We start from the raw sequence: 26,443 nt of genomic DNA on the forward strand, positions 1-26,443 counted from the left end.
CCTGGCCTCACACCACGCAACATATTTACGCCAAATACGGTGATAATGTTGCACAGTTACATCCTTCCTGGCTTTGATCAGGGTAGGGATGACTTCATCCGGAATGCCTTTTTCCTTCAGGATCCGGCGTTCAACCGCCATGCCGTCAAACGCAGCCACGGTAAGTCTTGGAACAGACATGGTCCCTGCTGGAGCAGGTCCTTTCTTAGAGGTAGAGGCCACGGGTCTTCCGTGAGCATCTCTTGAAGTTCCGGGTACCAAGTCCTTCTTGGCCAATCCGGAGCTACGAGTATAGTCCTTACTCCTCTCCTTCTTATGATTCTCAGTACCTTGGGTATGAGAGGCAGAGGAGGGAACACATACACTGACTGGTACACCCACGGTGTTACCAGAGCGTCCACAGCTATTGCCTGAGGGTCCCTTGACCTGGCGCAATATCTGTCCAGTTTTTTGTTGAGGCGGGACGCCATCATGTCCACCGTTGGTTTTTCCCAACGGTTCACAATCATGTGGAAGACTTCTGGGTGAAGTCCCCACTCCCCCGGGTGGAGGTCGTGTCTGCTGAGGAAGTCTGCTTCCCAGTTGTCCACTCCCGGAATGAACACTGCTGACAGTGCTATCACATGATTTTCCGCCCAGCGAAGAATCCTTGCAACTTCCGTCATTGCCCTCCTGCTTCTTGTGCCGCCCTGTCTGTTTACGTGGGCGACTGCCGTGATGTTGTCCGACTGGATCAACACTGGCTGACCCTGAAGCAGAGGCCTTGCCTGACTTAGGGCATTGTAAATGGCCCTTAGTTCCAGGATATTTATGTGAAGTGACGTTTCCATGCTTGACCACAAGCCCTGGAAATTTCTTCCCTGTGTGACTGCTCCCCAGCCTCTCAGGCTGGCATCCGTGGTCACCAGGACCCAGTCCTGAATGCCGAATCTGCGGCCCTCTAGAAGATGAGCACTCTGTAACCACCACAGGAGAGACACCCTTGTCCTTGGAGACAGGGTTATCCGCTGATGCATTTGAAGATGCGATCCGGACCATTTGTCCAGCAGATCCCACTGAAAAGTTCTTGCGTGGAATCTGCCGAATGGAATCGCTTCGTAAGAAGCCACCATTTTTCCCAGGACCCTTGTGCATTGATGCACTGACACTTGGCCTGGTTTTAGGAGGTTCCTGACTAGGTCGGATAACTCCCTGGCTTTCTCCTCCGGGAGAAACACCTTTTTCTGTACTGTGTCCAGAATCATCCCTAGGAACAGCAGACGTGTCGTCGGAATCGGCTGCGATTTTGGAATATTTAGAATCCATCCGTGCTGTCGTAGTACTACTTGAGATAGTGCTACTCCGACCTCTAACTGTTCTCTGGACCTTGCCCTTATCAGGAGATCGTCCAAGTAAGGGATAATTAAGACGCCTTTTCTTCGAAGAAGAATCATCATTTCGGCCATTACCTTGGTAAAGACCCGGGGTGCCGTGGACAATCCAAACGGCAGCGTCTGAAACTGATAGTGACAGTTCTGTACCACAAACCTGAGGTACCCTTGGTGAGAAGGGCAAATTGGGACATGGAGGTAAGCATCCTTGATGTCCTGAGACACCATATAGTCCCCTTCTTCCAGGTTCGCTATCACTGCTCTGAGTGATTCCATCTTGAATTTGAACCTTTGTATGTAAGTGTTCAAGGATTTCAGATTTAAAATAGGTCTCACCGAGCCGTCCGGCTTCGGTACCACAAACAGCGTGGAATAATACCCCTTTCCCTGTTGTAGGAGGGGTACCTTGATTATCACCTGCTGGGAATACAGCTTGTGAATGGCTTCCAATACTGCCTCCCTGTCGGGGGGAGACGTTGGTAAAGCAGACTTCAGGAACCGGCGAGGGGGAGACGTCTCGAATTCCAATTTGTACCCCTGAGATACTACCTGCAGGATCCAGGGGTCCACTTGCGAGTGAGCCCACTGCGCGCTGAAATTCTTGAGACGGGCCCCCACCGTGCCTGAGTCCGCTTGTAAGGCCCCAGCGTCATGCTGAGGACTTGGCAGAAGCGGGGGAGGGCTTCTGTTCGTGGGAAGAGGCTGTCTGCTGCAGTCTTTTTCCCCTTCCTCTGCCCCGGGGCAGATATGAGTGGCCTTTTGCCCGCTTGCCCTTATGGGGACGAAAGGACTGAGCCTGAAAAGACGGTGTCTTTTTCTGCTGAGAGGTGACCTGGGGTAAAAAGGTGGATTTCCCAGCCGTTGCCGTGGCCACCAGGTCCGATAGACCGACCCCAAATAACTCCTCCCCTTTATACGGCAATACTTCCATATGCCGTTTGGAATCCGCATCACCTGACCACTGTCGCGTCCATAACCCTCTTCTGGCAGAAATGGACAGCGCACTTACTCTTGATGCCAGAGTGCAAATATCCCTCTGTGCATCTCGCATATATAGAAATGCATCCTTTAAATGCTCTATAGTCAATAATATATTGTCCCTGTCCAGGGTATCAATATTTTCAGTCAGGGAATCTGACCAAGCCACCCCAGCACTGCACATCCAGGCTGAGGCGATTGCTGGTCGCAGTATAATACCAGTATGTGTGTATATACTTTTTAGGATATTTTCCAGCTTCCTATCAGCTGGTTCCTTGAGGGCGGACGTATCAGGAGACGGTAACGCCACTTGTTTTGATAAGCGTGTGAGCGCCTTATCTACCCTAGGGGGTGTTTCCCAACGCGCCCTAACCTCTGGCGGGAAAGGGTATAATGCCAATAATTTTTTAGAAATTAGCAGTTTTTTTATCGGGGGAAACCCACGCTTCATCACACACCTCATTTAATTCATCTGATTCAGGAAAAACTACGGGTAGTTTTTTCACACCCCACATAATACCCTTTTTTGTGGTACTTGTAGTATCAGAAATGTTCAAAACCTCCTTCATTGCCGTGATCATGTAACGTGTGGCCCTACTGGAAAATACGTTTGTTTCCTCACCGTCGACACTGGAGTCAGTGTCTGTGTCGACCATCTGAGGTAACGGGCGCTTTAGAGCCCCTGATGGTGTTTGAGACGCCTGTACAGGTATTAACTGATTTGCCGGCTGTCTCATGTCGTCAACAGTCTTTTGTAAAGTGCTGACACTATCACGTAATTCCTTCCATAAGACCATCCAGTCAGGTGTCGACTCCCTAGGGGGTGACATCACTAATACAAGCAATTGCTCCGCCTCCACACCATTTTCCTCCTCATACATGTCGACACAACGTACCGACACACAGCACACACACAGGGAATGCTCTGATAGAGGACAGGACCCCACTAGCCCTTTGGGGAGACAGAGGGAGAGTTTGCCAGCACACACCAGAGCGCTATATATATATACAGGGATAACCTTATATAAGTGTTTCTCCCTGATATAGCTGCTGTATATATTTATCTGCCAAATTAGTGCCCCCCCTCTCTTGTTTTACCCTGTTTCTGTAGTGCAGGACTGCAGGGGAGAGTCAGGGAGCTTTCCTCCAACGGAGCGGTGAGGAAAAAATGGCGCCAGTGTGCTGAGGAGATCGGCTCCGCCCCCTTCTCGGCGGCCTTTCTCCCGCTTTTTTATGGAAAAATTGGCAGGGGTTAAATGCATCCATATAGCCCAGGAGCTATATGTGATGTATTTTTTGCCATATAAGGTGTTTTTATTGCGTCTCAGGGCGCCCCCCCCCCCCCCAGCGCCCTGCACCCTCAGTGACCGGAGTGTGAAGTGTGCTGAGAGCAATGGCGCACAGCTGCGGTGCTGTGCGCTACCTTGTTGAAGACAGGACGTCTTCTGCCGCCGATTTTCCGGACCTCTTCAGTCTTCTGGCTCTGTAAGGGGGCCGGCGGCGCGGCTCCGGGACCCATCCATGGCTGGGCCTGTGATCGTCCCTCTGGAGCTAATGTCCAGTAGCCTAAGAAGCCCAATCCACTCTGCACGCAGGTGAGTTCGCTTCTTCTCCCCTTAGTCCCTCGGTGCAGTGAGCCTGTTGCCAGCAGGTCTCACTGAAAATAAAAAAACCTACTTTAAACTTTTACTCTAAGCAGCTCAGGAGAGCCCCTTAGTATGCACCCTTCTCGTTCGGGCACAAAAATCTAACTGAGGCTTGGAGGAGGGTCATAGGGGGAGGAGCCAGTGCACACCAGGTAGTCCTAAAGCTTTTACTTTTGTGCCCAGTCTCCTGCGGAGCCGCTATTCCCCATGGTCCTTTCGGAGTCCCCAGCATCCACTAGGACGTCAGAGAAATACACATACAAGTCAAATTACTTCTTGGACTTCTCTCTCATCCTAACCAGCCATTAATGCATTTACTGTTTCACAGCCAAAGGCGAGAACCATCCATATTTCATACTAGTAGCAGCTCATTATACTGAAAGAAATCAACGCGTACCGTAGATAAACACACTAAGCTCAAATTAGCTTCAGAGCAAAGTCCTCTTTGGTGCTTCTTGATTTGAATAGCTAGTGCTACACCTAAATTCCCACCAGAGTGCATGGGCTCGTACAGCCATGTTTGTAACAGAACAGTAAGTGGGCCAGTCGATGGGGCTGTTGGGTGGAGGAAGAGTATGCCATGTACGGAATAGGAGAAGTCTAAATTTCGTTATGTGGACTGCGATGGAGAGGAGACAGAGGGGCAGTGACAACACAGTTATAGAGGTGATCTTCGCTAGAATGAGTGAAAGAATGCAGTGCTGGAAGAGATCAGATCTCATCTTGTACTCATTTAGAAACTGGAGCAATCCTCCTTTCCCACCAGGAACATTCTCTGTTCAGTTCACAGTTAGAGTGATGTGAATCTCAAGCTCCCTACTGACTTTGTACATGGCCAATGGCAATCCCTTTCAGATGTTCAGCAGAAGTCCCCGTCTGTATCCTTAGTCTGCACTTTCAAATAATGCAACCATGACTCCAATCCTTTGTGCACTTACCACTTTTGAACGTATATGAAGATGCTACCTTATGTCCAAGGGAATAATACCACAAATAAATATATGGCAATCTCCTTGACACTGTCCCACCTGTGAAAGAGCATGGGAGAGACTTTGGGCTCCCATCAGATGAGAATTGGAAGGACAGGAGATTAAAGCTAAATCTTCCATCTCCAGCCAGCACAAGAAAACATCCTACAAGCTGTACTATAGGTGGTACTACAATATGACGTGAGAATTAAGGGTCTATACATGATCACTAACAGGCCCATTTCACAAGTGGAAATGCATGTTTTTATTAACAGTCCCATTCATTATTAGGGGTCCATTGAGGAAGCCCAATAGTCAGATGGCATTGGTTCCTGAAGCCCTGCTCCACCCTCAGTGAAGGAGCACCAGGTTACAAAGCGGGATCCCTCCATACTGTGAGACAGTGTGACCACAGGTCATGCATGTCACGCATGTGCAATGAGCTGGATAATCAGGGGAGTGCCGATTTTTGGATCAGCTGTCCCAGCATCAGTCCAATACTGTATTGCTGCTATAGTTCTCATCCACTTCTGCAGCTCATGGCGAGCTGGATACTTGATTATCACACGGTAATGTGTTTTATCAGCTTTAGGCCGACTATCCAGTGAATAGGAAAAACGTCACATTTTGAACAACTGACTCCTCCGTCTTACCGGAACTGAAATATAAACCAACTGAACGCGGCTAGTGAGGGGGCCTCAGATACTGACTTGCTCCAACTAAGGGGAATACTATACAGGGGGAAGAGCTCACACTTCACCGAGATTTTCTTAAAGTGCATCAAGATCCTGCACAAACCTCTCTATATGGTCCCAGTGCCCACCAATGGATGCAGGAGAAAAATATTTCCATATAGACACAAAGAAAGTCATTTAGAAATATTATTGGTGAGATAAGGTATGCGGTATAAAACATTTATGTCAGATTCACAATTTCCATTCATACTGACACATCAAGGCTCTGTACGGTACTTATAGATCTAGATCTAATTAGCACCGTGTGCGACACCTACAATACACCACAAAGCCAAAATAAATCCCACTCAAGTTTTACAATTTATGATTGAGCAGACACAGTGCCAGCTCCGCTAGCAGATGCCCCAAGTATACACAGGCCCCTCTACAAACAGTGGAATACTTCTATACATGTTTCATGGTTTTCTCCTACAGTACTGATCCTGCTACATGATCAGACACAAGCAATAATACTTACAGAGCTCATGACGGGCCTTCAATAGCAAGTTAGATACCCAAAAGTGGAGAAACAAAAAACAAAAACAAAAAAACACACCCAGAGAGTGCAGAAAAAAAGAGGTTTCAGCTTCTCAGAGTGCAGTGCTGCCCATGTTCTAGCAAAAAAAAATAAAAAAAAAAATCACAGTTACAATTCCTGATTCTTACAAGCTTGCTCTTCCACACCTAGAAAGAGAGGAACCAACAGGAAAGGGTTATGGACAGGTAATCATCAAGGCATCATCAACAGATGAACATGGCGCATGAAACATGTAAGTAACCTAACCAAATGCAGCTAAGTCAAACAGGCAAAGATGTGAGCAAAGGTGAGATGGGTTTTCCGGAAATGAGCAACACAGGATTAAAAGCCACAGACATACCGTATTCGTAGGTGTTTATAAGAGAGATAACCAAATCAAATGACACCACCAATAACAAAGAGAAAAAAAAAGACAGTTCAGGAACCATAACCATCTGGGTTGCACATTTTTCCAGAGTGGGTTTGCGCTGCATTTAGGAACACTGCACCACTCACCCCAAGTGACCGGGTCCGATCAGTACAAAAAGATCAGAGAAGCTGCGAAGGTTGCCGCAGCAGAGGTCATGTCTGCACGTTCTGTGCTGGGACTCTGCTAAACAGAGCGAATGTAAATGCCGCAGGGGTCGGACTCCACCAAAGTAGGGTGCCAAGTAGAATTAGATTTAGTACCCTTTCCTGTGCACAACATAACCCATCTCTCCGACTTACCTGCCTCACCCTGTGCAAACATCTTCAGAGTCATATGTTCTAGTTCTCGTCCACCACATAACTATGGCTACACACCGGTCATACTGTGCACAGCCCTTCTTACCAAGATCACTGATCATGATGGTCTGGCACCATAAAATCACTGTGTGCAAGAAGTTTTAGATCATCCCTAATACACAATATCCAGCACGAGACTGAAGTGATTCTACAGCATAAACATGTCATGAAGTCTCTGGTTGTTGCCCCAGCTGTCTCTGTGTGACGCATTAGGAGCATCTGAGACACAAAGCACTTCACAATAATGCGTTTCCACTATAATCCATCAGCTGCTCCATTGGATACCATACGAGCACAGCAAAATTAGATGTAGGATAACACATTCACCCTTTCATATGTTCAGAACAACCTGTATTTACTAAATGGGCCGGTTTAAGTCACGTATATTTGTGATGGTGGGTAAACATTCAGACATCAGGTTTTACTAACATACATCAACTAATGTACAACACTTATTTCTAAAGCTGGGAACATACGGAGCAATAGATTGGCCATTCGCCGTTATATCACAAGCTCGTCGGCTGGTGTGTACCCCTGATATATCTGTAAATTACGTTGTTCACAAACATATCGCGTCGGTCCTGCAGCACAGCCGATGGCTGATATATATCTAGATATATTGGCGCATCTGGCTGTGTCTACAGGGGGTCGTACACTTGCTGCAGGGACCGTCAGTGACTGACATCTCAATTGGGCGGGCACGTTTATACGCCGTCCCATTGTGACATCAGGCACGACACATCAGGCAGATGATTGGTAAGTGTGTGCACTTACCAATCATCAGATAGGTCGGCGAATCGGCCACCGTCGGCCAGGTGTGTGCCCAGCTTAAGACGTACTGTTGTAAAAGTTTTAGGCTCTTACCACTCCACATAACTATTTTTTTCCACAAATGCATATGTCAACTCATGTGTCACGCAAACTACAGGCAAGTTTAGGCTGAAGATGCACTTTACACACACGTAAGAGGCTTCAGTTCTATTCTATGTAACAAATAAATTAAATGCTCCCAGAAAATAAGAATTTACTTACCGATAATTCTATTTCTCGGAGTCCGTAGTGGATGCTGGGGTTCCTGAAAGGACCATGGGGAATAGCGGCTCCGCAGGAGACAGGGCACAAAAAGTAAAGCTTTACGATCAGGTGGTGTGCACTGGCTCCTCCCCCCATGACCCTCCTCCAAGCCTCAGTTAGGTACTGTGCCCGGACGAGCGTACACAATAAGGGAGGAATTTTGAATCCCGGGTAAGACTCATACCAGCCACACCAATCACACCGTACAACTTGTGATCAAACCCAGTTAACAGTATGATAACAGAGGAGCCTCTGAAAGATGGCTTCCTAAACAATAACCCGAATTAGTTAACAATAACTATGTACAATTATTGCAGATAATCCGCACTTGGGATGGGCGCCCAGCATCCACTACGGACTCCGAGAAATAGAATTATCGGTAAGTAAATTCTTATTTTCTCTATCGTCCTAGTGGATGCTGGGGTTCCTGAAAGGACCATGGGGATTATACCAAAGCTCCCAAACGGGCGGGAGAGTGCGGATGACTCTGCAGCACCGAATGAGAGAACTCCAGGTCCTCCTTAGCCAGAGTATCAAATTTGTAAAATTTTACAAACGTGTTCTCCCCTGACCACGTAGCTGCTCGGCAAAGTTGTAATGCCGAGACCCCTCGGGCAGCCGCCCAAGATGAGCCCACCTTCCTTGTGGAGTGGGCCTTTACAGATTTAGGCTGTGGCAGGCCTGCCACAGAATGTGCAAGTTGGATTGTGCTACAGATCCAACGAGCAATCGTCTGCTTAGACGCAGGAGCACCCATCTTGTTGGGTGCATACAATATAAACAACGAGTCAGATTTTCTGACTCCAGCTGTCCTTGCAATATATATTTTTAATGCTCTGACAACGTCCAGTAACTTGGAGTCCTCCAAGTCACTTGTAGCCGCAGGCACTACAATAGGCTGGTTCAGATGAAATGCTGACACCACCTTAGGGAGAAAATGCGGACGAGTCCGCAGTTCTGCCCTGTCCGAATGGAAAATCAGATATGGGCTTTTGTAAGATAAAGCTGCCAGTTCTGACACTCTCCTGGCCGAAGCCAGGGCTAGTAACATGGTCACTTTCCATGTGAGATATTTTAAATCCACCTTTTTTAGTGGTTCAAACCAATGAGATTTTAGAAATTCCAAAACCACATTGAGATCCCACGGTGCCACTGGAGGCACCACAGGAGGCTGTATATGCAGCACTCCCTTAACAAAAGTCTGGACTTCAGGAACTGAAGCCAATTCTTTTTGAAAGAAAATCGACAGGGCCGAAATTTGAACCTTAATAGATCCCAATTTGAGACCCATAGACAATCCTGATTGCAGGAAATGTAGGAATCGACCCAGTTGAAATTCCTCCGTCGGAGCACTCCGATCCTCGCACCACGCAACATATCTTCGCCAAATGCGGTGATAGTGTTGCACGGTTACTTCCTTCCTTGCTTTAATCAAAGTAGGAATGACTTCTTCCGGCATGCCTTTTTCCTTTAGGATCCGGCGTTCAACCGCCATGCCGTCAAACGCAGCCGCGGTAAGTCTTGAAACAGACAGGGACCCTGCTGAAGCAAGTCCCTCCTTAGAGGTAGAGGCCACGGATCTTCCGTGATCATCTCTTGAAGTTCCGGGTACCAAGTCCTTCTTGGCCAATCCGGAACCACTAGTATCGTTCTTACGCCTCTTTGCCGTATAATTCTCAATACTTTTGGTATGAGAGGCAGAGGAGGAAACACATACACCGACTGGTACACCCAAGGCGTTACCAGCGCGTCCACAGCTATTGCCTGCGGATCTCTTGACCTGGCGCAATACCTGTCCAGTTTTTTGTTGAGGCGAGACGCCATCATGTCCACCATTGGTCTTTCCCAACGGGTTACCAGCATGTGGAAGACTTCCGGATGAAGTCCCCACTCTCCCGGGTGAAGGTCGTGTCTGCTGAGGAAGTCTGCTTCCCAGTTGTCCACTCCCGGGATGAACACTGCTGACAGTGCTATCACATGATTCTCTGCCCAGCGAAGAATCCTTGCAGCTTCTGCCATTGCACTCCTGCTTCTTGTGCCGCCCTGTCTGTTTACATGGGCGACTGCCGTGATGTTGTCCGACTGGATCAACACCGGTTTTCCTTGAAGCAGAGGTTCTGCCTGGCTTAGAGCATTGTAGATTGCTCTTAGTTCCAGAATGTTTATGTGAAGAGACGTTTCCAGGCTCGTCCACACTCCCTGGAAGTTTCTTCCTTGTGTGACTGCTCCCCAGCCTCTCAGGCTGGCGTCCGTGGTCACCAGGATCCAATCCTGTATGCCGAATCTGCGGCCCTCCAATAGATGAGCACTCTGCAACCACCACAGAAGAGATACCCTTGTCCTTGGAGACAGGGTTATCCGCTGGTGCATCTGAAGATGCGACCCTGACCATTTGTCCAACAGATCCCTCTGGAAAATTCGTGCATGGAATCTGCCGAATGGAATTGCTTCGTAAGAAGCCACCATTTTTCCCAGGACTCTTGTGCATTGATGTACAGACACCTTTCCTGGTTTTAGGAGGTTCCTGACAAGCTCGGATAACTCCTTGGCTTTTTCCTCCGGGAGAAAAACCTTTTTCTGAACCGTGTCCAGAATCATCCCTAGGAACAGCAGACGAGTTGTCGGCATTAACTGGGATTTTGGAATATTCAGAATCCAGCCGTGCTGTTTTAGCACTTCTTGAGACAGTGCTAATCCCATCTCTAGCTGTTCTCTGGACCTTGCCCTTATTAGGAGATCGTCCAAGTATGGGATAATTAATACGCCTTTTCTTCGAAGAAGAATCATCATCTCGGCCATTACCTTTGTAAAGACCCGAGGTGCCGTGGACAATCCGAACGGCAGCGTCTGAAACTGATAGTGACAGTTTTGTACAACGAACCTGAGGTACCCCTGGTGTGAGGGGTAAATTGGAACGTGGAGGTACGCATCCTTGATGTCCAAGGACACCATAAAGTCCCCTTCTTCCAGGTTCGCTATCACTGCTCTGAGTGACTCCATTTTGAACTTGAACTTCTTTATGTACAGGTTCAAGGACTTCAGATTTAGAATAGGTCTTACCGAGCCGTCCGGCTTCGGTACCACAAATAGAGTGGAATAATACCCCTTTCCCTGTTGTAGAAGAGGTACCTTGACTATCACCTGCTGAGAGTACAGCTTGTGAATGGCTTCCAAAACCGTCTCCCTTTCGGAGGGGGACGTTGGTAAAGCAGACTTCAGGAAACGGCGAGGCGGATCTGTCTCTAGTTCCAACCTGTACCCCTGAGATATTATCTGCAGGATCCAGGGATCTACCTGCGAGTGAGCCCACTGCGCGCTGAAATTCTTGAGACGACCGCCCACCGCCCCCGAGTCCGCTTGAGAAGCCCCAGCGTCATGCTGAGGCTTTTGTAGAAGCGGGGGAGGGCTTCTGTTCCTGGGAAGGAGCTGCCTGTTGGTGTCTCTTCCCCCTTCCTCTGCCTCGTGGCAGATATGAATATCCCTTTGCTCTCTTGTTTTTAAAGGAACGAAAGGGCTGCGGTTGAAAAGTCGGTGTCTTTTTCTGTTGGGGAGTAGCTTGAGGTAAAAAGGTGGATTTCCCGGCTGTAGCCGTGGCCACCAAATCTGATAGACCGACTCCAAATAACTCCTCCCCTTTATACGGCAAAACTTCCATATGCCGTTTTGAGTCCGCATCGCCTGACCACTGTCGCGTCCATAAACTTCTTCTGGCCGAAATGGACATAGCACTTACCCGTGATGCCAGTGTGCAGATATCCCTCTGTGCATCACGCATATAAAGAAATGCATCCTTTATTTGCTCTAAAGACAGTAAAACATTGTCCCTATCCAGGGTATCAATATTTTCAATCAGGGACTCTGACCAAGCTACTCCAGCACTGCACATCCAGGCTGTCGCTATAGCTGGTCGTAGTATAACACCTGTATGTGTGTATATACTTTTTTGGATATTTTCCATCCTCCTATCTGCTGGATCTTTAAGTGCGGCCGTCTCAGGAGAGGGTAACGCCACTTGTTTAGATAAGCGTGTGAGCGCCTTGTCCACCCTAGGAGGTGTTTCCCAGCGCGCCCTAACCTCTGGCGGGAAAGGGTATAAAGCCAATAACTTCTTTGAAATTAGCATCTTTTTATCGGGGGCAACCCACGCTTCATCACATACATCATTTAGTTCTTCTGATTCAGGAAAAACTATAGGTAGTTTTTTCACACCCCACATAATACCCTGTTTAGTGGTACCTGTAGTATCAGCTAAATGTAACGCCTCCTTCATTGCCAAAATCATATAACGTGTGGCCCTACTGGAAAATACGGTTGATTCGTCACCGTCGCCACTGGAATCAGTGCCTGTGTCTGGGTCTGTGTCGACCGACTGAGGCAAAGGGCGTTTTACAGCCCCTGACGGTGTTTGAGGCGCCTGGACAGGCACTAACTGATTGTCCGGCCGTCTCATGTCGTCAAACGACTGCTTTAGCGTGTTGACACTATCCCGTAATTCCATAAATAAAGGTATCCATTCTGGTGTCGACCCCCTAGGAGGTGACATCCCCATATTTGGCAATTGCTCCGCCTCCACACCAATATCGTCCTCATACATGTCGACACACACGTACCGACACACAGCAGACACACAGGGAATGCTCTTAACGAAGACAGGACCCCACTAGCCCTTTGGGGAGACAGAGGGAGAGTTTGCCAGCACACACCAAAAGCGCTATATATGACAGGGATAGCCTTATAATAAGTGCTCCCTGTATAGCTGCTTTTATAATATAATTTTTGCCACTATTTTGCCCCCCCTCTCTTGTTTTACCCTGTTTCTGTAGTGCAGTGCAGGGGAGAGACCTGGGAGCCGTCCTGACCAGCGGAGCTGTGTAAGGAAAATGGCGCTGTGTGCTGAGGAGATAGGCCCCGCCCCTTTTTCGGCGGGCTCGTCTCCCGCTCTTTAGTGTATTCTGGCAGGGGTTAAATATCTCCATATAGCCCCCGGAGGTTATATGTGAGGTATTTTTTAGCCAAATAGGTTTTCATTTGCCTCCCAGGGCGCTCCCCTCCCAGCGCCCTGCACCCTCAGTGACTGCCGTGTGAAGTGTGCCGAGAGGAAAATGGCGCACAGCTGCAGTGCTGTGCGCTACCTTTAGAAGACTGAGGAGTCTTCTGCCGCCGATTCTGGACCTCTTCATGTTTCAGCATCTGCAAGGGGGTCGGCGGCGAGGCTCCGGTGACCATCCAGGCTGTACCTGTGATCGTCCCTCTGGAGCTGATGTCCAGTAGCCAAGAAGCCAATCCATCCTGCACGCAGGTGAGTTCACTTCTTCTCCCCTAAGTCCCTCGTTGCAGTGATCCTGTTGCCAGCAGGACTCACTGTAAAATAAAAAACCTAAGCTAAACTTTCTCTAAGCAGCTCTTTAGGAGAGCCACCTAGATTGCACCCTTCTCGGCCGGGCACAAAAATCTAACTGAGGCTTGGAGGAGGGTCATGGGGGGAGGAGCCAGTGCACACCACCTGATCGGAAAGCTTTACTTTTTGTGCCCTGTCTCCTGCGGAGCCGCTATTCCCCATGGTCCTTTCAGGAACCCCAGCATCCACTAGGACGATAGAGAAAAGTCTTATTGACCCATTTCAATATTATGATTAGGTCAAAGCTTCCGAAATGGACTAACCTTTGCAAGAGACTAGAAAGCCAGGCTTTCCTTTACTATCCTGCCAAAATAAAGCAGAAATGCACATATTACAGTAAGCCGGTAACCAGGGCTTCTAGGGCTAAAACACACTACCCGGCTTTTGCCAGCCTGGAAAAAGCCGTACGGCTTTTTCCCGTGCCGGCGTTGTAATGAACAGTGTGAGGGGTAGGGTCCCTTCACACTGTACGGCCCCGGCCCGGCTGCCGGAACTATCCACTGGAAGGTCCGGCTGCCGGGCCGTATTTGCAGCCAGTAAACCGTGTGTGTGAAGGGGAGCTTTCACACACACAACTGTTTTTTTCCAAGCCGTGTCTAATGCTGTGCATGCGCACAGTGTTACACACGGCTCAAAGCCGTCCTGTGTGACAGACTCTGCCAGTTTCTCCCGGATGACAAAAAGCCGGACAAAGTTTGTCCGGCTTTTTGCCATCCGGGAAAAACCGGAGTGTGTGTTACAGCCCTAAAATCTACATGTATGTTTGCTGCTTATGCTGGGCACAGGTTATACAGTGATCTGCCTGATAGTGGCAGATTGGACAGATAATTGTACTGTGTATGTGCGTGACTGACTGGACATGCTGAATCGTGCAGCATGTCTGATAGATCAGATAACTGAACAGCCATATCTGGTAGTGTGTGCGACACTGCAGCATACATTTCCTGTGTTGCTTCACAGAGGAACAAAGGGGAAAGGCGTCTTCCTCAGGGGAGGAACCCAGATATCGTAGGTCGTACACTAATATATCTCGTCATTTATAGCCATGATATCTGATGGCTGTCAGGTTGTGAGTTGAAGGGCGGTCTCCAAATATTGCTTCTCCAGGGGCTAACCTATTAGCCCCGATAACACTTGCCTCAGGCGGGCAACGCAAAACCCCTGAGAAGCACCGGCATTTTGATGCTGCGGCGGCAAAAACACACGGGTTTCACAGAACCTGAGTGTTTTCGCTCGAAAAAGTATTTTTGATGGGAAATCGAATTAGATACCCCGTAAAAAAAAATATTGGTGAACATCAGGAAAAATTACAGTTTTCCGCTCTGATGTTTAATTGCGAGTAATTGGATACCCCCCCCCCAAAGTGTCTGTCAGTGTGACAGACATTTAAAAGGACCGTGTATGTACGGCATTAAGTACTTAATTGCTTATTTTTGTTTTACTTTGTCTGTTTCCCCGTCATTACTAGCAGTTTGGGAACCACTCGTATATTGTGTAACAGAAGTGTATTATGGTCATGCACAGGGGTCAGGGCATGCTGGGAGGTGTAGTGCGCTATGTCTGTATAGTGTGTAGTAGCAGTGTATTATGGACATGTGCAGGGGTCAGGGCATGCTGGGAGGTGTAGTGCACTATGTCAGTATAGGGTGTAGCGGCAGTGTATTATGGACATGTGCAGGGGTCAGGGCATGCTGGGAGGTGTAGTGCACTATGTCTGTATAGTGTGTAGTAGCAGTGTATTATGGACATGGCGTATTATGGACATGGTATTATTCCTAGTGACTATACTGATTGAGAGCAGGACAGAGGCCGGGGCTGCATTACAGACAGGGTGGGGAGGCGGCTCCTAGCACCGGCCCTATAGGTGTAGCAGTGTCAGTGACAGAAGCCGGCAGCAGATGACACACATGACAGGATGAGAAGGGAAGAGCCAGTATATACACAGAGCGGTGTCTATGGGGTCCCCTGTCACCTATACACCGCAATGACGGGATACACAGGGGTAGCTGGAAGCCTCCTCCCCCATACACACACACACAGGGACCCTCTATGTGACCCCATACCTGCTCCCCGGCTCTCACCTCAGCAGCGCCCGCTCATTGGTCGCACTTTGTTCAGCTCACAACGTCGCCCCGACCTCGCTCATTCCCATTGGGCGCCAGAGACGTCGGTTACAAACTGTTTAATTTTCAAGCTGTAACGTGTTCCGCTTCCGCGAAAGGAATTCTGGGCCTTGTAGTCTTCTGGTGGCCCACGGCGGTATTACTACGCATGCGCTGGACAGGGGCACCACGTGACCACACTCTTGCTATATAAATGCAGAGGCGCAGCCAGAGCATTAGAGTGAGTGACTGAGAGACGGAGGATAGTGCTGTGTGTGCATGACTAAGCAAGGGAATAGTTACTCTGTCATGCAGGTTACCTCAGCAGCAGTGCGAGGCAGGCGTGGCATATATAGTGCATTATGTATTCAGAAGGGAAATTATAATACCATTTAAAGAAAAAATATATTACTGGAATTTATTGTGATATTTAACTGACATTTTTTTTATTCCAAAATCCACTCAGAAATTGTCGATTTCTTTTATGGGTGAATTAAGTGTAGAACATGTATTTAAACTTATCCAAAATGATTTTAGTAAAAAAAAAATACTTTCTCTAACGTCCTAAGTGGATGCTGGGGACTCCGTAAGGACCATGGGGAATAACGGCTCCGCAGGAGACTGGGCACAAAAGTAAAGCTTTAGAACTACCTGGTGTGCACAGGCTCCTCCCCCTATGACCCTCCTCCAAGCCTCAGTTAAGATTTTGTGCCCGAACGAGAAGGGTGCACACTAGGTGGCTCTCCTGAGCTGCTTAGTGAAAAGTTTAGTTTTAGGTTTTTTATTTTCAGTGAGACCTGCTGGCAACAGGCTCACTGCATCGAGGGACTAAGGGGAGAAGAAGCGAACTCACCTGCGTGCAGAGTGGATTGGGCTTCTTAGGCTACTGGACATTAGCTCCAGAGGGACGATCACAGGCCCAGCCATGGATGGGTCCCAGAGCCGCGCCGCCGGCCCCCTTACAGAGCCAGAAGACAGAAGAGGTCCGGAAAATCGGCGGCAGAAGACGTCCTGTCTTCAACAAGGTAGCGCACAGCACTGCAGCTGTGCGCCATTGCTCTCAGCACACTTCACACTCCGGTCACTGAGGGTGCAGGGCGCTGGGGGGGGGGCGCCCTGAGACGCAATAAAAACACCTTGGATGGCAAAAAATGCATCACATATAGCTCCTGGGCTATATGGATGCATTTAACCCCTGCCAGAATACATAGAAAAACGGGAGATAAGGCCGCCGATAAGGGGGCGGAGCCTATCTCCTCAGCACACTGGCGCCATTTTCCCTCACAGCTCCGTTGGAGGGAAGCTCCCTGGCTCTCCCCTGCAGTCACTACACTACAGAAAGGGTTAAAAAAGAGAGGGGGGGCACTAATTACGCGCAGTATTAAAGATACAGCAGCTATAAGGGGAAAAACACTTATATAAGGTTATCCCTGTATATATATAGCGCTCTGGTGTGTGCTGGCAAACTCTCCCTCTGTCTCCCCAAAGGGCTAGTGGGGTCCTGTCCTCTATCAGAGCATTCCCTGTGTGTGTGCTGTATATCGGTACGTTTGTGTCGACATGTATGAGGAGAAAAATGATGTGGAGACGGAGCAGATTGCCTGTAATAGTGATGTCACCCCCTAGGGGGTCGACACCTGAGTGGATGAACTGTTGGAAGGAATTACGTGACAGTGTCAGCTCTGTATAAAAGACAGTGGTTGACATGAGACAGCCGGCTACTCAGCTTGTGCCTGTCCAGACGTCTCATAGGCCGTCAGGGGCTCTAAAGCGCCCGTTACCTCAGATGGCAGATATAGACGCCGACACGGATACTGACTCCAGTGTCGACGGTGAAGAGACAAATGTGACTTCCAGTAGGGCCACACGTTACATGATGGAGGCAATGAAAAATGTTTTACACATTTCTGATAATACGAGTACCACCAAAAAGGGGTATTATGTTCGGTGAGGAAAAACTACCTGTAGTTTTCCTGAATCTGAGAAATTAAATGAGGTGTGTGATGATGCGTGGGTTTCCCCCGATAACAACTGATAATTTCTAAAATGTTATTGGCATTATATCCTTTCCCGCCAGAGGTTAGGGTGCGTTGGGAAACACCCCCTAGGGTGGATAAAGCGCTCACACGCTTGTAAGGGCTCTACCCTCTCCTGAGATGGCCGCCCTTAAGGATCCTGCTGATAGAAAGCAGGAGGGTATCCTAAAATGTATTTACACACATACTGGTGTTATACTGCGACCAGCAATCGCCTCAGCCTGGATGGGCAGTGCTGGGTTGGCGTGGTCGGATTCCCTGACTGAAAATATTGATACCCTAGATAGGGACAGTATATTTTTGCCTATAGAGCATTTAAAAGATGCATTTCTATATATGCGTGATGCACAGCGGAATATTTGCCGACTGGCATCAAGTCTAAGTGCGTTGTCCATTTCTACCAGTAGAGGGTTATGGACACGACAGTGGTCAGGTGATGCGGAGCAACATGAGAAGACGCCGTATTATCAGGCGCAGTCTTTTCGTGGACAAGCGGGCAAAAGGTTCCTCATTCTGCCCCGTGACAGAGGGAGAGGAAAAAGGCTGCAGAAATCAGCCAGTTCCCAGGAACAGAAACCCTTTCCCGCCTCTGCCAAGCCCTCAGTATGACGCTGGGGCTTTACAAGCAGAATCAGGCACGGTGGGGGGCCCGTCTCAATCAATTTCAGCGCGCAGTGGGCTCACTCGCAAGTAGACCCCTGGATCCTTCAGTGATATCTCAGGGGTACAAATTGGAATTCGAGACGTCTCCCCCTCGCCGTTTCCTAAAGTCGGCTTTACCGATGTCTCCTTCTGACAGGGAGACAGTTTTGGAAGCCATTCACAAGCTGTATTCCCAGCAGGTGATAATCAAGGTACCCCTCCTGCAACAGGGAACGGGGTATTATTCCACACTGTTGTGGTACCGAAGCCGGACGGCTCGGTGAGACCGATTCTAAATCTAAAATCTTTGAACACTTACATACAGAGGTTCAAATTCAAGATTGAGTCACTCAGAGCAGTGATTGCGAACCTGGAAGAAGGGGACTACATGATGTCTCGGGACATCGAGGATGCTTACCTTCATGTCCAAAATTTACTCTTCTCACCAAGGGTACCTCAGGTTTATGGTACAGAACTGTCACTATCAGTTCAGACGCTGCCGTATGGATGGTCCACGGCACCCCGGGTCTTTACCAAGGTAATGGCCGAAATGATGATATTCCTTCGAAGGAAGGGAATTTTAGTTATCCCTTACTTGGACGATTCCCTGATAAGGGTAAGATCCAGGGAACAGTTGGAGGTCGGTGTAGCACTATCTCAGGTAGTGTTGCGGCAGCACGATTGGATTCTCAATATTCCAAAATCGCAGCTGGTTCCGACGACTCGTCTTCTGTTCCTAGGGATGATCCTGGACACAGTCCAGAAAAAGGTGTTTCTCCCGGAGGAGAAAGCCAGGGAGTTATCCGAGCTAGTCAGGAACCTCCTAAAACCGAGCCAAGTCTCAGTGCATCAATGCACAAGGGTTCTGGGTAAAATGGTGGCTTCCTACGAAGCAATCCCATTCGGCAGATTCCACGCAAGAACTTTCCAGTGGGACCTGCTGGACAAATGGTCCGGGTCGCATCTTCAGATGCATCAGCGGATAACCCTGTCACCAAGAACAAGGGTGTCCCTCCTGTGTTGGTTGCAGAGTGCTCATCTTCTAGAGGGCCGCAGATTCGGCATTCAGGACTGGGTCCTGGTGACCACGGATGCCAGCCTGCGAGGCTGGGGAGCAGTCACACAGGGAAGGAATTTCCAGGGCTTATGGTCAAGCCTGGAGACATCACTTCACATAAATATCCTGAAGCTAAGGGCCATTTACAATGCTCTAAGCTTAGCAAGACCTCTGCTTCAAGGTCAGCCGGTGTTGATCCAGTCGGACAACATCACGGCAGTCACCCACGTAAACAGACAGGGTGGCACAAGAAGCAGGAGGGCAATGGCAGAAGCTGCAAGGATTCTTCGCTGGGCGGAAAATCATGTGATAGCACTGTCAGCAATTCCGGGAGTGGACAACTGGGAAGCAGACTTCCTCAGCAGACACGACCTCCACCCGGGAGAGTGGGGACTTCACCCAGAAGTCTTCCACATGATTATAAACCGTTGGGAAAAACTCGACAGGTATTGCGCCAGGTCAAGGGACCCTCAGGCAATAGCTGTAGACGCTCTGGTAACACCGTGGGTGTACCAGTCAGTGTATGTGTTCCCTCATCTGCCTCTCATACCCAAGGTACTGAGATTGATAAGATGGAGAGGAGTAAGCACTATATTCGTGGCTCCGGATTGGCCAAGAAGGACTTGGTAACCGGAACTTCAAGAGATGCTCACGGAGGATCCGTGGCCTCTACCTCTAAGAAGGGACCTGCTCCAGCAAGGACCCTGTCTGTTCCAAGACTTACCGCGGCTGCGTTTGACGGCATGGCGGTTGAACGCCGGATCCTGAAGGAAAAAAGGCATTCCGGATGAAGTCATCCCTATCCTGATCAAAGCCAGGAAGGATGTAACCGCAAAACATTATCACCGCATTTGGCGAAAATATGTTGCGTGGTGCGAGGCCAGTAAGGCCCGACGGAGGAAATTTAACTGGGTCGATTCCTACATTTCCTGCAAACAGGAGTGTCTATAGGCCTGAAATTGGGGTCCATTAAGGTTCAAATTTCGGCCCTGTCAATTTTCTTCCAAAAAGAACTAGCTTCAGTCCCTGAAGTTCAGACGTTGTAAAAGGGGTACTGCATATACAGCCTCCTTTTGTGCCTCCAGTGGCACCTTGAGATCTCAATGTAGTTTTTGGGTTCCAAAAGTCACATTGGTTTGAACCACTTAAATCTGTGGAGTTAAAATATCTCACATGGAAAGTGGTCATGCTGTTGGCCCTGGCCTGGGCCAGGCGCGTGTCAGAATTGGCGGCTTTATCCTGTAAAAGCCCTTATCTGATTTTCCATTCGGACAGGGCGGAATTGAGGACTCGTCCTCAGTTTCTCCCTAAGGTGGTTTCAGCGTTTCACCTGAACCAACCTATTGTGGTGCCTGCGGCTACTAGGGACTTGGAGGACTCCAAGTTGCTAGACGTTATCAGGGCCCTGAAAATATATGTTTCCAGGACGGCTGGAGTCAGAAAATCTGACTCGCTGTTTATCCTGTATGCACCCAACAAGCTGGGTGCTCCTGCTAGAATTCTAAGCAGACTATTGCTCGTTGGATTTGTAGTACAATTCAGCTTGCACATTCTGTGGCAGGCCTGCCACAGCCAAAAATCTGTAAATGCCCACTCCACAAGGAAGATGGGCTCATCTTGGGCGGCTGCCCGAGGGGTCTCGGCTTTACAACTTTGCCGAGCAGCTACTTGGTCAGGAGCAAATACGTTTGTAAAATTCTACAAAATTGATACCCTGGCTGAGGAGGACCTGGAGTTCTCTCATTGGTGCTGCAGAGTCATCCGCACTCTCCCGCCCGTTTGGGAGCTTTGGTATAATCCCCATGGTCCTTACGGAGTCCCCAGCATCCACTTAGGACGTTAGAGAAAATAAGAATTTACTTACCGATAATTCTATTTCTCGTAGTCCGTAGTGGATGCTGGGCGCCCATCCCAAGTGCGGATTGTCTGCAATACTGGTACATAGTTATTGTTACCAAAAAATCGGGTTATTGCTGTAGTGAGCCATCTTTTCTAGAGGCTCCTCTGTTATCATGCTGTTAACTGGGTTTAGATCACGAGTTGCACGGTGTGATTGGTGTGGCTGGTATGAGTCTTACCCGGGATTCAAAATCCTTCCTTATTGTGTACGCTCGTCCGGGCACAGTATCCTAACTGAGGCTTGGAGGAGGGTCATAGGGGGAGGAGCCAGTGCACACCAGGTAGTTCTAAAGCTTTACTTTTGTGCCCAGACTCCTGCGGAGCCGCTATTCCCCATGGTCCTTACGGAGTCCCCAGCATCCACTACGGACTACGAGAAATAGAATTATCGGTGAGTAAATTCTTATTTTTACAGCCCTAATGCCACCAGGGAGTCCTGGGTTAATTTACATTTCCCCAATGGCTGCTATTGTCTGCAGCTGCTGGGTGCAGTGGCAAAACGCAGGATTTCTAGTGCGTGTGGCTGGTCCATGAAGATGGCATATATAGCATGAAGCAGCTATAACGTCATTATACAAAGTGCAATGGGGCAGATGTATTAAGTCTGGAGAAAGGATAACGCAGTGGTAGGTGATAACGCACCAGCCAATCAGCTTCTAACTGTCATTTCTCTTACGTCCTCCGTAAGGAACATGGGCCCTCATTCCGAGTTGATCGGTCGCAAGGCGAATTTAGCAGAGTTACACACGCTAAGCCGCCGCCTACTGGGAGTGAATCTTAGCTTCTTAAAATTGCGACCGATGTATTCGCAATATTGCGATTACTAACTACTTAGCAGTTTCAGAGTAGCTTCAGACTTACTCTGCCTGTGCGATCAGTTCAGTGCTTGTCGTTCCTGTTTGACGTCACAAACACACCCAGCGTTCGCCCAGGCACTCCCACCGTTTCTCCGGCCACTCCTGCGTTTTTTCCGGAAACGGTAGCGTTTTCAGCCACACGCCCCTGAAACGCCGTGTTTCCGCCCAGTAACACCCATTTCCTGTCAATCACATTACGATCGCAGGAGCGATGAAAAAGCCGTGAGTAAAATTACTTTCTACATAGCAAAGTTACTTGGCGCAGTCGCAGTGCGAACATTGCGCATGCGTACTAAGCGGATTTTCATTGCGATGCGATGAAAAATACCGAGCGAACAACTCGGAATGAGGGCCATGGTGTATAGACGGGCTCCGCAGGAGACCTGGGCACTATAAAGAACTTTTAGTATGGGTGTGCACTGGCTCCTCCCTCTATGCCCCTCCTCCAGACCTCAGTTATATTTTGTGCCCAGAGGAGATAGGGTGCATTACAGGGGAGCTCTCCAGAGTTTCTCTGAAAAAGAATTTTGTTAGGTTTTTTATTTTCAGGGAACACTGCTGGCAACAGGCTCCCTGCATCGTGGGACTGAGGAGAGAGAAGCAGACCTACTTAAGTGATAGGCTCTGCTTCTTAGGCTACTGGACACCATTAGCTCCAGAGGCAGTCGGAACGCAGGTCTCACCCCGCCGTTCGTCCCAGAGCCGCGCCGGCGTCCTCCTCGCAGAGCCGGAAGATAGGAGCCGGGTGAGTATAAGAAGAAAAGAAGACTTCAAGGCGGCAGAAGACTTCAGATCTTCACTGAGGTAAGTGCGCAGCGGTAACGCTGCACGCCATTGCTCCCACACACTACACACACGGAACAGGTACTGATGGGTGCAGGGCGGAGGGGGGGGGGGGCGGCGCCCTGGGCAGCAATAAACCTCTGGACTGGCAATAAGGTTACATTAGGCTGCGGAGGCAGTAAATGCAGAGATCCCCCGCCATTTTTTGTATATTGAAGCGGGACCGAAGCCCGCCGCTGGAGGGGGTGGAGCTTGATCCCTCAGCACTAACAGAGCCATTTTCTCCACAGAACGCTGCAGAGAAGCTGGCTCCCCGGACTCTCCCCTGCTGAACTCGGTGACAGAGGGCTGAAAAGAGGAAAGGGGGGGGGGGGGGGGCATTTTTAAGGCGCAGTGAGTGTATACACATTGATTATATATATAAAAAGCGCTATCTGGGTTTTATTCCAGTGTCAGTTGGCGCTGGGTGTGTGCTGGCATACTCTCTCTGTCTCTCCAAAGGGTCTTGTTGGGGAATTGTCCCCTTATAGATATATCCCTGTGTGTGGGGCGGTGTCGGTACGTGTGTGTCGGCTTGTCTGAAGCGGAAGGCTCGTCCAAGGAGGAGGTGGAGCAGATGAGTGGTGTGTCTCCATCGGCAACGCCTACTCATGATTGGATGGACATGTGGCATATGTTAAATGCAAGTGTGGCCTCATTACATAAGAGACTGGACAAAGCAGAGTCCAGGGAGAAAGCAGGGAGTCAATCCACGGATTGGACTGGGTCACAGGGCTCTTCTGGGTCTCAAAAACATCCCCTATCCCAAATAGTAGACACTGGTACCGACACGGATTCTGACTCCAGTGTCGACTACAATGATGCAAAATTACACCCAAGGGTGGCAAAAAGTATTCAGTGTATGATTATTGCAATAAAAGATATTTTGCATATCACTGATGACCCCTCTGTCCCTGACACGAGGGTACACATGTTTAAGGAAAAGAAACCGGAGGTAACCTTTCCCCCATCTCATGAGCTTAACAAGTTATTTGAAAAAGCTTGGGAAACTCCAGATAAAAAAACTGCAGCTTCCCAAAAGGGTTCTTATGGTGAATCCTTTCCCTGCACAGGACAGGGTATGTTGGGAATCCTCTCCCAGGGTACAAAGGCTTTAACACGCCTGTCCAAGAAGGTGGCGCTACCGTCTCCGGACACGGCAGCCCTCAAGGATCCTGCTGATCACAGACAGGAGACTACTTTAAAGTCTATTTATGCGCATACAGGTGCTTTGCTCAGACCGGCAATAGCATCAGCATGGGTATGTAGCGCAGTTGCAGCATGGACAGATACCTTGTCAGCTGACCTTGATACCCTAGACAGGGATACCATTTTATTAACCTTAGCCCACATTAAAGACGCAGTCTTATATATGAGGGACGCTCAAAGAGACTTTGGGCTGCTGGGTTCCAGAGCCAATGCCATGGCTATTTCTGCGAGACGAGCTCTATGGACCCGCCAATGGACGGGTGATGCAGACTCAAAGAAGCATATGGAGGTTTTACCTTACAAGGGTGAAATGTTGTTTGGGGAGGGGCTCGCGGACCTGGTTTCCACAGCTACGGCGGGTAAATCTACCTTTTGTTCCCCAACAGCAAAAGAAAACTCCACAATATCAGATGCAGTCCTTTCGGTCGCATAAGTCCAGAAGAGGTCGGAGCTCCTCCTTCCTTGCCAGAGGTAAGGGTAGAGGAAAGAGAACACCTGCTTCGGCTAGTTCCCAGGAGCAGAAGTCCTCCCCGGCTTCTACAAAATCCACCGCATGACGCTGGGGCTCCCCTAAGGGAGTCCGCACCAGTGGGGGCACGCCTTCGACTTTTCAGCCAGATCTGGGTTCTTTCAGACGTGGATCCTTGGGCGATGGAAATTGTTTCCCAAGGCTACAAGCTGGAATTCGAAGAGGTGCCCCCTCGCCAATTTTTCAAGTCGGCCTTGCCAGCTTCACCCCCGGAGAGGGAAGTAGTGTTAGCTGCAATTCAAAAGCTGTGTCAACAGTAAGTGGTTGTCAAGGTTCCCCTGGTCCAACAGGGAAAAGGGTATTATTCAACCCTGTTTGTGGTCCCGAAGCCGGATGGTTCGGTCAGACCCATTTTAAATCTAAAATCCCTAAACCTGTACTTGAAAAAGTTCAAATTCAAGATGGAATCGCTCCGAGCTGTAATATCCAGCCTGGAAGGGAGGGATTTTATGGTGTCACTAGACATAAAGGATGCATACCTTCATGTCCCCATATATCCCCCTCATCAGGAGTACCTGAGATTCGCTGTACAGGACTGTCATTACCAGTTTCAGACGTTGCCGTTTGGGCTTTCCACGGCCCAGAGGATTTTCACCAAGGTAATGGCGGAGATGATGGTGCTCCTTTGCAGGCAGGGAGTCACAATTATCCCATACTTGGACGATCTCCTGATAAAGGCGAGATCGAGAGATCAATTGCTGAAGAGCGTGTCGCTCTCCCTGAGAGTGCTGCAACAGCACGGTTGGATTCTCAATCTGCCAAAGTCACAATTGGTTCCAACGACTCTGCTATCATTCCTAGGCATGATTCTGGACACGGAACAAAAGAGGGTTTTTCTCCCATTGGGAAAAAGCCCAGGATCTCCAGAGACCTGCTAAAACCAAAAAGAGTGTCTGTTCATTAATGCACTCGAGTTCTGGGAAAAATGGTGGCAGCCTACGAGGTCATTCCCTTCGGCAGGTTTCATGCGAGGACTTTTCAGTGGGACCTTCTGGACAAGTGGTCCGGGTCCTATCTACAAATACATCAGAAAATAACCCTGTCCCCCAGGGCCAGGGTGTCTCTCCTGTGGTGGCTGCAGAGTGCTCACCTTATAGAGGGTCGCAGGTTCGGCATTCAAGACTGGGTTCTGGTGACCACGGACGCGAGCCTCCGAGGATGGGGAGCAGTCACAAAAGGAAGAAATTTTCAGGGACTATGGTCAAGCCAGGAGGCTTGTCTACACATCAACATACTGTAATTGAGGGCCATATACAACGGCCTACGACAAGCGGAGAATCTTCTTTGCGACCTACCGGTTCTGATTCAATCAGACAACGTCACAGCCGTGGCTCATGTAAACCGCCAAGGCGGGACAAGGAGCAGAGTGGCGATGGCGGAAGCCACTAGGATTCTTCGCTGGGCGGAAAATCACGTAAGCGCTCTGTCAGCTGTCTTCATTCCGGGAGTGGACAACTGGGAAGCAGACTTCCTCAGCAGACACTATCTCCATCCAGGAGAGTGGGGACTTCATCAAGAAGTTTTTGCAGAGATAACAAGTCTTTGGGGAATTCCTCAAATAGACATGGTGGCGTCACGCCTCAACAAGAAGCTTCGGAGGTATTGTGCCAGGTCACGGGATCCTCAGGCAGTAGCAGTAGACGCCCTGGTGACACCATGGGTGTTTCAGTCGGTCTATGTGTTTCCTCCTCTTCCTCTCATCTCAAAAATATTGAGAATCATAAGACAAAGAAGAGTGCAGACAATACTCATTGTTCCAGATTGGCCTCGAAGGGCCTGGTACTCAGATCTTCAGGAAATGCTCACAGAAGATCCGTGG

The 26,443-nt window shown here is 49.1% G+C and overlaps 1 protein-coding gene across 1 annotated transcript in view; it reads right to left on the reverse strand.

Moving 5' to 3' along the window:
* Nucleotides 1-15,696, reverse strand: part of RNF4 (ring finger protein 4) — a 37,515-nt gene extending 21,819 nt beyond the window's left edge. The window contains exons 1-2 of the mRNA XM_063924623.1: nucleotides 15,553-15,696; nucleotides 6,175-6,380 (exon numbers count right to left, since the gene is read on the reverse strand). Of these exons, the coding sequence (XP_063780693.1) occupies nucleotides 6,175-6,183 (9 nt within the window). The 5' untranslated portion in view covers nucleotides 6,184-6,380; nucleotides 15,553-15,696. The remainder of the gene's footprint in view (nucleotides 1-6,174; nucleotides 6,381-15,552) is intronic.
* Nucleotides 15,697-26,443: the final 10,747 nt, after the last annotated feature.

The sequence above is a fragment of the Pseudophryne corroboree genome, chromosome 1 (genome assembly GCF_028390025.1).
Source record: "Pseudophryne corroboree isolate aPseCor3 chromosome 1, aPseCor3.hap2, whole genome shotgun sequence".
NCBI lineage: Eukaryota > Metazoa > Chordata > Amphibia > Anura > Myobatrachidae > Pseudophryne > Pseudophryne corroboree.